The 12,826-nt window shown below is 34.6% G+C and overlaps 1 protein-coding gene across 1 annotated transcript in view; it reads left to right on the top strand.

The window, feature by feature from the left end:
* Positions 1–12,826, top strand: part of CSMD3 (CUB and Sushi multiple domains 3) — a 1,234,679-nt gene that overhangs the window by 1,001,510 nt on the left and 220,343 nt on the right. The window contains exon 31 of the mRNA XM_025394338.1: positions 1,165–1,359. Within this exon, the coding sequence (XP_025250123.1) occupies positions 1,165–1,359 (195 nt within the window). The remainder of the gene's footprint in view (positions 1–1,164; positions 1,360–12,826) is intronic.

Here is a 12,826-nt window from a genome sequence, read left to right as displayed (position 1 = left end):
TTTAAGTAATCAATAATTACAAAATGGAAATAATCTCAAGGCCTCATCCAGATCTGTTAACAACAAAGTGTGATAGTACTTTTGCCATAAAATGAATGAGCTAATTCTATTTCTCTACATATTTTAAAAATATTCTGTCAGTGTCTTTGTTCACTATCTGGGTACAATGAAAACAATTCCTCTGTTGTGAAAGGATTTTATTTTTCAATCTGTCTGTTACTTCTAGCTTTGAAAGTGTTTTGCATAGGGATAGATAATCTGTCCAAAAATATTGTGGTTTGGGTTTTGCTATTTTATGATGGGAGACCTCTGATAAAAATGTGGAGAATGACTGGAGAAAATAGGGTAAGAAAAATTGTTGCAGGGCAGAGAAATAGGGCCTTTCATTTTGCTGTAGGTGGTGAAATGAACTGAGCTCAACATAGGCAGAAAAACCACTTCTAGGTTCAGTAACATGGGATGGGCATTACTTGTGGGGAGATCTTTTAAATAAAGACCTTTTGTAAGGGGTCCTACTTTTTCCCCAAAGTAATTCATTTATGGTGCCTACACATGGATTATAACACACATAATGTTTATAATAAATTCTGAAACCCTATGTTTGACTATATACATTAGATACTAAGTTTAATGGGAAGATCTAGGATGATCTTTATAATTTATTTATCTTACTAATAAATATGCATTAGCAATTTGTCAGATATGGATAAGGGCTCCTTTGTACTTTGAGCCCCCAAACAAAGACAGAAATGGTGCTGCTGCTTTTTCCTTCTTGGTTAGAAAAAGAAATGAATATGTCTTAAAGGTCCATCAAAAACAGTCAGTTGTCCCTTGGTATCCCTGGGTAACTGGTACCAGAACGTCTCAGATACTAACATTCACAGATGTGAACATATAACTTATATATATCCTCCCATATGCATTAAATCATCTCTAGATTACCAATAATACAGGATATGATGTAAATACTAGGTAAACAGTTGTTATACTGTGTTATTTAGGGAGTAATGACAAAAAAAATGTCTGTACATATTCAGTGCAGTACAGTTTTTTCCAAATATTTTCCATCTGCAGTTAGCTGAATCCACAGATGCAGAATCCATGTATTACAGAGTGCTAACTGTATTTTAAAGCCATTAATGTTATATTAACATTGTTTTACAGCAAAACTCCGAGAGTCCTGCTTTGATCCAGGCAATATAATGAATGGCACCAGACTTGGAATGGATTATAAATTAGGGTCAACAGTCACCTATTACTGTGATGCTGGTTATGTTCTTCAAGGTTATTCAACACTCACCTGTATCATGGGAGATGATGGAAGACCTGGATGGAATAGAGTCTTGCCAAGTTGTCATGGTAAGAAACATATTTTTAGGGCTGAATTTTCATTATTAGGAAAAATCGGCTGGGCACTGGTGGTTCATGCCTGTAATCCCAGCACTTTGGGAGGCCGAGGCGGGTGGATCAAGAGGTCAAAAGATCGAGACCATCCTGGTCAACATTGTGAAACCCCTCTCTACCAAAAATACAAAAATTAGCTGGCCGTGGTGGCACACACCTATAGTCCCAGCTACTCGGGGGGCTGAGGCAGGAGAATCACTTGAACCCGGGAGGCGGAGGTTGCAGTGACCCAAGATCATGCCACTGCACTCCAGCCTGGGTGACTATGCGAGACTGTGTCTCAAAAAAAAAAAAAAGTCATTTCTGTATTTCAAAACATCAGCTATTCAACATACAATCTACAAGTGTGGTATTGGCAATGCAGAGATTTTATCAATTATTATTATTATTATTATTATTATTATTATTATTTTGTTGTTGTTGTTGAGACGGAGTCTCGCTCTGTCACCAAGGCTGGAGTGCAGTGGCTGGATCTCAGCTCACTGCAAGCTCCGCCTCCCGGGTTTACGCCATTCTCCTGCCTCAGCCTCCCAAGTAGCTGGAACCACAGTCGCCCGCCACCTCGCCCTGCTAGTTTTTTGTTTGTTTGTTTGTTTGTTTTTAGTAGAGACGGGGTTTCACTGTGTTAGCCAGGATGGTCTCGATCTCCTGACCTCGTGATTCGCCCGTCTCGGCCTCCCAAAGTGCTGGAATTACAGGCTTGAGCCACCGCTCCCGGCCTATCAATTATTTTTAAGTTGAATTCAATAAAGAACTGATTTTGGAAAACTGCCTATATTCCCAGGTGTCTCTAAAGCAATATTCATATAATAATAGGCAAACCTTCCGAGAACTGGGTTATGGCCTGTTATGCTAATTTTTGTGCCCTCAGGATTTGTACCTGAAAATGTTAGGTGCTCAGAAAATATTGGCTGAGTACATGAGGAACAAACATGCTAAAACTGACATTTCAACCCAAGTAGATAAATTTAATAATTTAAATATTATTAAAAGCTAGTGATAAATCTTTGTCTATAATAAGGATAAGGAAGAATGTGTATTCTAGAAATTAGGTTGCCTAGAAGGAGATAGAATACTGCATATTTAAAAATCATATACTTGTATATAACTCTATATAAGAATGGAGATACAGTGAGAAAGGAAAAACAGAGAAACAGTGATATCACTGCTTAAGGTTGCTAGAGACTCCCTAGTCCATTAAATGATTCTAATGCATTGTATGAAAAGTAACACAAAAATGATATCATCTAGGACAGATTTCCCAAACTATGGGTCACCAACAGTGAATCATAAAATCAATTCATTGGGTTGTGACTAGCATATAATAAACATATAAATGAATCGAATAAAATTAAATTAAAAGTTAATAAAAATAATAGAAAAAAGTATACTTTTTTATTATACTTTAAGTTCTAGGGTGCATATGCACAACGTGCAGGTTTGTTACATATGTATACATGTGCCATGTTGGTGTGCTGCACCCATTAACTCATCATTTACATTAGGTATATCTCCTAATGCTATCCCTCCCCTCTCCCCCTACCCCACAACAGGCCCCAGTGTGTAATGTTCCCCTTCCTGTGTCCACATGATCTCATTGTTCAATTCCCACCTATGAGTGAGAACATGCGGTGTTTGGTTTTCTGTTCTTGCGATAGTTTGCTCAGAATGATGGTTTCCAGCTGCATCCATGTCCCTACAAAGGACAGGAACTCATCCTTTTTTATGGCTGCATAGTATTCCATGGTGTATATGTGCCACATTTTCTTAATCCAGTCTGTCATTGATGGACATTGGGTTGGTTCCAAGTCTTTGCTATTGTGAATAGTGCTGCAATAAACATACGTGTGCATGTATCTTTATAGCAGCATGATTTATAATCCTTTGGGTATATACCCAGTAATGGGATGGCTGGGTCAAATGGTATTTCTCGTTCTAGATCCTTAAGGAATCTCCACACTGTCTTCCACAATGGTTAAACTAGGTTACAGTCCCAGAAAAAAAGTATGCTTTAAGGAACATAGAGAGAGTATTTTTGTTTGTTTGTTTTTGAGATGGAGTCTGGCTCTGCTGCCCAGGCTGGAGTGCAGTGGTGTGATCTGGGCTCACTGCAACTCCACCTCCTGTGTTCAAGCGATTCTCCTGCCTCAGACTCTCTAATGGCTGGGATTACAGGTGTGCACCACCACACCCAGATAATTTTTGTATTTTTAGTAGAGATGGTTTTTTGCCATGTTGCTCAAGCTGGTCTCAAACTCCTGGCCTCAAGAAATCCGTTCACCTCAACCTCCCAAAGTGCTGGGATTACAGGAGTGAACCACTGCACCCGGCCGAGAGTACATATTACTTTTGGAAAATTTCCCTGTTATATATAAAGAAATAAATAAAATACAATAAATATACATCTGTGTGTATATATATATACCTGCATGCATTCAAGTGTTTGTTTGAATTGGGCTATGATATAAATTGCATTTCTTACTATTAATTTCAGTGAAAATAACCAACAATTTTTGATATCTAATATACATGGTAATTTTTCCTAGTTGAAGAATGTATTCACTTATAAGAATTACATGTGCACAATTTCTGACTTACCCCTCTCTGGGTTTATTTTGTCTCATCTATGAAATAAGGATAATTAACATTTTTTACTCCAAAATATTGTTATAAGAAACAAAGAAATGGTAGACATCTTCTGATTGGTCCATCATTACCAGAACAGCTGGTTAATTTTTGACTTGCATTTATGGTTCATCTATCAGAAGATAAAAGGAATAAATAGAGAAATAACTGCTTTGGAATTAATTGTTCCAAAGAGAGAAAAAGTGATTGATGGCATGGAAGTTTATAGGAAATTTAAGAGAAAGGGTTGTTGTATCATATTAGAATGTAGAACCGTAGAAATTAGTATTATATAATTTAGAATTTAAAAAATCTAATTTAGCTAGAAAAAACATACTAAACATAGAAAAGAACTTTTCAAATTTTACTGTCAATGATCATTTGGAAACTACAGAAAATTTCTGAAAAATTTCTGGGAGCCAGATTCAAAATAACTAAAAGTCCTGATGCAGAAATATCAAAGGACACAAAAAACTATAGATTAACAAGATAGATGTTAATCACAGGGATAAATGATTAAGTAGATGGCTTTCAATGACAGGTGAAAAAGTCAGGAACACTAGAGTATAGCATACATTCGCTAAGAATATGCCCACCTAATATAATCATATTCCTTTCCAATAGGTCATAGAAATGTCAGTTTCAGCATGAAATATTCCATATGCCATAATATTTTTTAAAAAAAAATCCTTTTGTGCCAAAAACATTTTATAGGATCAATTATGGCCCAATTAAGTATACTTAATGTTCGTTGAATAGTTCATATCTACAGACAATTTAGAGCGTACGGCAGACCTGGATTCAAATAGATGTCTTCTGACACCTGTGACCTAAGGCAAACTCAGTCTTAACTTTTAAATCTCTAAAACTAGATTAGTAGTTATTAATTCAATAGGTTATTGTGAAGATTCAATTGGTAAACACAACACACATAGAGAATCTAGTAAAGTTTCTGACAAAAGTTGGAATATAAATATATGGAAGTTGTGATTTTCAACGCAGTGTTCCAAGAGAAGCAAAGTGCTGATAAACATGCATCACATCTTGCATTAGGTGTTATGTTTTGGTTAACTAACATACTTCTGTCTTTTTAATATTAATTAAAATTAATTTATCTATGTTATGATGTGAATACACACATTCATTCACTCCTGAAAATTGAACAGGTGTTGAGTATTTAAAAATTTCCGTAAGAGATAATTTTTACCATCAGTTAAGTATCATTAGACTTTTAATCAAAATGGACATGATGTTATGGAAATCAAATAAAATTTATCCAGTGAACTCTTTAAGCTATTAGAAAAAAAGTTTAAGATAAGTTTATGATTGCAACCAATAATTTCTAGTATAGTTGGGGAAAAAAATTCTGTTTTAGAACTAGATATATTTAATACTAAACAATGATTTTTTTTAATGTCTGGGTTTCTGTGTTACTTTTCAATTTATTTATTGAGTATATCTAATCATAAGATATTGTGTAATTTGCAAGGTTGTTGGAAAATCATATTAAATAACTTATTTTAAACATTGGTCTGTGGCTGTCACTGTCACACAGTGAGGAGCATTTGATATATTTTAGTTTCCTAATCAATGTCACACATATCTAATTATTTTTCCTCAGCACTTACACACAGGACTGGCTGACTTTCAGATGTAACAACATAATACTTTTTTTTTTTTTTTTTTTTTTTCCAGACAGGATCTCACTCTGTCACCCATGCTGGAGTGCAGTGGTACAACCATGGCTCACTAAAGCCTGTACTTCCTAAGTTCAGGCAGTTCTCCCACCTCAGCTTCTCAAGTAGCTGGGACTACAGGCATGTGCCACCACACCCAGCTAATTTTTTATTTTTATTTTTTTGCAGAGACAGTGTCTAACTATGTCGCCCAGGCTGGTCTTGAACTACTGGCCTCAAGTGATCCTCCCTCCTTGGCGTCCCACAATGCCGAGGTTACAGTCATGACTCACCACACCTGGCCTAAGTTAATACTTAAAAGTCAAATTTAGTATTTAAAGTATGTGTAATAATCCAGAGTGTTCATTGTTCATAAAAACAAATTATTTTTTATTTTTTAAGATAAATTTTGTATTTTTATCTGAGATATGCCTTTGATAACTAAGAAAATAATAAGAAGTAGCTTATATTTAAAGCAATGGTCATCTGCCTTATCCCTCTCTATCCTCCTATTGGTCAGAAGCTGAAGGTTCTAATTTCTGTTTCTAATTGCTCTGGTGGCCCCTCCCATAACTCCATGTAACATAGAAAGATCTGTTTCTTTATTTAGCAACTGTAGATAATACCTCACGATTCCCTGATACAAAAGATGATGTAACATACACAGTCCCTCTCTTCAGTGTTTCATAGTTATATTATTTGGGGTTATTCTAGTGATTGCTTTTACTATACATTAATATGTGTATGCCTCTATTCCTAATTTTATCAATGTTTGAGAATTAGGTGACTGGCACTTTGTTGCTTTTCAGCCTAGGTGCCATCCCATAGTAGGTATCCTGACTAAAATCTCTGATAAAATTGTGACTGACTGGTAGGCATTGCTTTTGAGTGCATAAATAGGAAGTTAACTGTGATTTCTAGGAGTGAAAATAAGGAAAGCTTTTTATTTATTCATTTATTTATTTATTTATTTATTTATTTATTTATTTATTTATTTTAGTGTAGAAGCAAATACCAACATGATCATATTCTGCAGACTCTTAGAACACAACTATATTTTGCTTTTTCTTATAATGTTGCCTTAGTCTGACCCTAGAAGAGCATAAGCTCCATGCAGTCATAGGCTATATATCCCGTTTAGCATGTAACACCTTAATTTATATAAACAGGCTCTTGTTAAATATCTGCAAACTCAAACTAAACCATATTAATTTATAAAGTTTGTCTATTTTAGAAGATAGAATTTTATCATGATTTAGGATTAAGTGTACATTTTAAATCAGAAGAAAATGTTTTTAAGAGCTTAAGGTGGACACTGGGAGATTATATTTGTCAGAAATAGATCCAAAATGATTGCATCCTGTGGTAAGTCCTGCTCAGTGATGAGAAACTCTGCAGTTTATCTCATGATATTGTCATATATATTAAATGATAGCAGAACAGCATATCTGTACCTACATTCCTTTCATGATTTAAAAAAAAAATGTGTTTAGAAAATAATTTCTTCCCTTTTTATTTTTCTTACTTTAAAAAGGATCTTTTAAAACTCTGTAGTAATTTAGTTATATACAGACATACTAAATTAAAGTAGAAGTCATATGTCATTCTTATCCATAATCTCACTCAATATTAAATAAAGGTAATAAAACAAAAATAGTGGCAGATTTCAGATTTTCCCTTTAGTATTCATTGCTTGATTTATCTCACCTAATCATGTTGCCTTGACTTATTTTATCTAATGGCACAGCTCTACCCTTGTCCAGAGCATCTGCCATCTCTTACCTCTTTTCCTCTCTCCTAACTAGTTTTTCTCCTTCCTTTGTTCTCCATATAGTATCTTCCAAACAACAATACAGTCATCTTTTGAGCATAGTTCAGATTATATCATATTTACTCAAAATCCACCAATGGCTTCCCAAATCAGAATAAATGCCAAAGATCTTATAATCCAAAATTCTACTTCATCTTCTCATATACACCCTGACCTCTTTATTGTTTCCTCCCTCTGCTACACTCTTTGAGTGATACTAGCCTTCTTGGTATTTCTTCAAAGCACTGATCAGACTTCTGCCCCACATCTTTTGCACATGCTGTTCTTTCGGCTTGTATTACTTTTACCCCAGCTCTCTGGCTGGCTAGCTCTCTCGTTTCTTTCAGGCATCTAATCTCTTGTCTTCTTACTAGAAGAAAATTCCTATTTACCATCCCCCTGCTCCTCAGAGCTCCCAGGACAGAATCAATATCTATTCTAAAATTGCAACTGTATATCCTGAATAAGGATTTATTTGATGTATGTAAAGCCCAAAGTACTTTCAGGACCTCGTAACTTTGAAAGGTAAATCAGTAAACTAGAGAGTACTGACCACAGTACGAATGAAATATTCTTAATCTTTTCCACTGTTACAACATACAGTGAGCATCCAATTAATAGGCAGTTATAATATATGACCCTAAGAATAAACATATTTGGACTGTTAATGAACTACTAGCTCACCAATTATTCCAAAGAAAAGATCATTTGTTGATTCCTGTTTGTCAGGTATTAAAAGTACCATTATGCCTGGTCCTGCATTAAAAATTGGGGATAACAACATGAAATCAGCATGGTCCTTGCCCTTAGAGAGTTTATAATCTGATGAGATACAGACAGGTAAAGTCCATTGCTAGAAATAAAAACAGTACTGTGAGCACAGCATGGAGATACATCTGATCTTGTTATGAAGAGAGATCAGGGAAGCTTCCTTATGAAAGTGATACATAAACTGAATTTTAAAAGTATAAATAATAAGAAACTAGGTGAACCACAGGACATAAAGAGATTATGTGTTTCACAACTCGGGTTCAGCGTATGTAAACATGTAGAAGCAAAGAGTAAATAGGAAATGCTGGTGGAATTTCAAGCAATTCAGTAGAACAAGAGCATAGGGAGGAGGATTGTTGACAGATGACAGCTTACCTGTATCAAGCTGGTAATAATAATATTACATATTATTTTGTATTTCACCATAATGCCATGAAATAGAGACTGTTCATATTCTCATTTTACAGATGAGGAAACCAAGACACAGAGAGAGGTTCAGCCACTTGTTCAAAGTCACACATGCTTAGCAGTCTTCTTATGCAGCCATGCTCTTAATCACTGCCCTATAGGTAGGCTGGTTAATTCTGCAAAGAACTTTGTATTGGCCTTTTTGTATCTCCAAAACCAAAGAGTGCCTGGAATATTTTAAATGGTTTAGTGTTTTACAAATGATGTATGGCACTAAGAATAAGTGGTGAGATTGAAATCTTCCTCCAGGCTAAGTATGAGAATTAAGAGAATGTAAATTCCTACAAAAAAATCAAACAAATAAACAAACAAAAAAAAACTGATACAATTTTTCATCTTAAGTGCATTTTTGTATTTCATCTAAAATGCAACTCTGAACAGTATACAAAGGACTATATAGATATATTAGCCAGTGCCAGCTCTGTTTTTTTCAATACCTTTGTTTCACTTATGCTGATATAAGATCTGGATTCTGCAAAAAAAAAAAAAAAATATATATATATATATATATATATACACACACACACACACACACACCCACACACATATATATATACATACACACACACACACACACATATATATATATTTAAGTAACTCAATCACTGATGACCTCTAAGTTCACTCAAAAGTGCCTAAATGCAAATATGTTAAGATTAGACATCCAATGGTCTGGCACCATTCTCTGTTCAACTTCCAAGTATATGTGGAGTGATAAAGAAAAAACTTTGAAACAAACAAACCAAAAAATAAGAAGTCAATTTTATAATTATAGCTTTCCAACTTTAAAGTCATCTCTAATTGGTAACCTCATATGCCTTACTTTTAATGAAATCATATTGTTTGGGTATATATAATTCAGACATAAATAACTACACTTTTATTTCAGTTATTTTTATGTCAAATGTCCTTAAGGTTTACAAAATTTTTGGGGGGTGTGAAATAAGTCTAGAGTCTCATTTCATTATCAATGCATATAGAGATTATCTAATCTAATATACTGAGCCATTGGCATTTGATATCATTTAAGCATGTAGTATAATTAAAACATGTCTGTGTATCATCAAATACCTGCTTTTCATCAGCAGCACACAGGAATTTTGTTCATGGATAAAATACACAGATTATGTGTTGGAAAGGTTTTCGATAGAGAAGCATAATGTATTTTAATGTATTTTGTATTGCATTGTGATAAAACCAAAGCATATTTTGTTTTCATATGATGGGGGAAAATTATTATTTAAATGGAAACAAAAAGAGAGGCTAATGCTACTGAGCACTTGCTATTTTTCTGACACTCTTACATACACTCTGTCTCCAGTTTGCCTCCTGGATGCTAGTCTAGAGAATCATTAATCATTAATATTGTTATAAACAAATCCCTCCTGCTGTGGATTCTGGGGCATACTAGGTGGAGCAGCCAATGTAGGAAGCAATTTGTAAATCAATGCCTATCATTCAGAGTATACAGGTTGAGAATGCCTAATCCACAATGCTTGGGCTAGAGTGTTTCCGATTTCACATTTTTTTGTATATTGGAATATTTGCATTTATACTTACCAGTTGAGCACCCCTAATCTGAAAATCCCAAATCTAAAATGTTCCAATGAGCATTTCCTTTGAACATGAACTTTGAATGTCATGTTGGTGCTCAAAAATTTCAGATTTTGGATCATTTTGGATTTTGCGTTTTGAATTAGGGATGCTCAATCTGCATTTTATTTTTACCATTGACTTGGGGTTCATATTTAAACCATATCTCCAGATGGACAGTCATATGGCTTCTCATTGTATGAAGATGTACCCCATTCTCCACTACCATGTAGTCTACATTTAGGTGAGACCTCAAATGTGCCTTCCTGATGTATTGTCAGTTTTACTGAACCATATGTGTGTGTGTGTGTGTGTGTGTGTGTGTGTGTGTATATATATGAATATTGAATAAACTTAGTAATTCTCTTCTTACAAGTGAAGAAAATAAAGTATATAACAGTAATTGTTAGAAGGCACGGCAAGATTCAAATGGTATTAAGGTAATAATAACACAAGAAATTTAAGGATAGTCAAATTTTTACTTTTGTTGGGGAACTAAAAATCCTACTAATAGAGTTTGTTCTACAAAACCTAGAAAAGAAAGAAATTAGTTTTATTATTAAATAAGCACATCTAGAATGCAATGCACATTGCAGGTGGTCTATGAAAGACACTACAAAGACTGGACAGAATCACACAGATTTATACAATAGGGTAAAAAAGGAGTTATTAAATTTTATTTTATCTTCTTGATAGACCAATTGATGTGCCTTGTCTCTGGTATACCTCAAGTAAGAACCTTCAGTTATTGTCAGAAGTATGTGTTTACAGGTTCAAGGGTCAGAAAGCTGGTGACCTTGCACTAGAAAATCAAAAGGTATGCTGATTATGTTTTCTAAGGGAAATTCTAAAGGAGGGGAGTAGGTTTGTTGCTTCCTTCCCTTTTAGTATACAAAGAAACTTCATTGTTTTACATTTACACTTTAACCAGCAAACAATGCACTCTAAGATGCATAAGGGAGATGTATGCTTAAAAGAAGACAAGTTAGAGCTCTTTCTGCAGCAGGAAATTTGATCCCTAATCCAAAACCACAAATCGAGTGAGTTAGACTGAACCAAATAGGAGAGTTAGTGAGGAAAGCTGAACTGTATTTAGACTGTGGTTCCAAACAGTCTTAAGCTTAAGCTAACCCTAAAACTGGATATTACTCCCTAAATTCCAAACCTGAGTTTTGGGACCTTTCTGATTCAGAGAACAATTGATCTATCCTGTTGGGAAAAGAGACAAAAGAGCAAGAAAAAAAGGATCATTCAATGAAACTAATATTTTCCAGATTTTATTGGGCCACAACAACCATCTCTGAGACAATCTCTCTTGAGGGAAAGAATAGACAGAGCATGACAAAGAGAAAGAATGGTGGTTTGGGAGCAACCTAATTAGAACAGGGGTTTTTTAAACTTTTTGTGCACTCCAATGAAGCTTATGGTCCCCTTATTAGAATAATATTTTTAAGTACTTAAAATAAAATAAAGCACATAGGCTTAGAGGGGAAATCAATAATATTTAAAGACAGTTATCATAATATATAAAAACTAAAATTAAAAATACACATTTTTTATGTGAGGATATATATGCTTCTTACCTAATGCAGTAAATTAGAACTTCTAGTGAGAGGTCTCATAACTACTATAATTTTCAATAGTGATGAGCATATACAACATTTTGAAGTGTCTGAAACAGTTATAAGGCAGTATAAAAAATCTATAATTTCTACTGGTGGTAAAATCCCAGTTAACTTTTACTATTCATGTGCTTTGTTACCTACATTTGTAATTAAGAGAAATGCTGAAATTCAATTAGAAAAAAAAAATTCAGTTAAGTCTAGAGAAAATATAGACATTTTTCTTCTTCATCCAAATTTCTGGAACAAGGAGAAGAGCTCCTGAAATATAAGGGAAGGAAGATGGGCCACATTCTCTTTTTTAGAAGTCTGAGGTAGAATAAGAGCCAATGGTACTAGTTGTCTTATTTCACCCCAGGCTTCTAGAAGATAAAGAGTTAAACAAAAATAGAGAACCACATCCATCTTGACCTTCAACAGCCAGGCAGTGACCTCAATCACTGAGAAACAGTAGAATTGACGTTATGGCTTCCTCTTCTTTGGGATGGAGTACTCTGCTCTTGATCCTTAGATAAAAATTAAGAGAAGAAAATAAAAGCCATGAGTTTCTCCTAGAGAGTGACAATGCTCAATGCAGGATCACTTAAATGTTTTCCTACCTCTATCAAGGGAGCAGTTTGGCAAACTACTAAGAAAGTTTCTCCTGCTATTACTTCTAAGCTTTGTATCCTCCTGAGATTGATGAGGATAGTTCATTTTCCTAAGGCCTTATAAAAGCCTCATTATATTGCCAGCAGAAGATTCTGGAGTAGATCAGGGCAGTTCCCTAATTCATTTTACCTAAACCCACACTATATACCAGATCTAACAGACACTTACTGTTTCAGTTCAAGTTTATATTTCCCTCTGTCCTAAGG

The sequence above is a fragment of the Theropithecus gelada genome, chromosome 8 (assembly GCF_003255815.1).
Source record: "Theropithecus gelada isolate Dixy chromosome 8, Tgel_1.0, whole genome shotgun sequence".
Lineage (NCBI taxonomy): Eukaryota > Metazoa > Chordata > Mammalia > Primates > Cercopithecidae > Theropithecus > Theropithecus gelada.
Note: the sequence above shows the minus strand (reverse complement) of the source record. Positions and strands in the feature narration are given on the sequence as shown.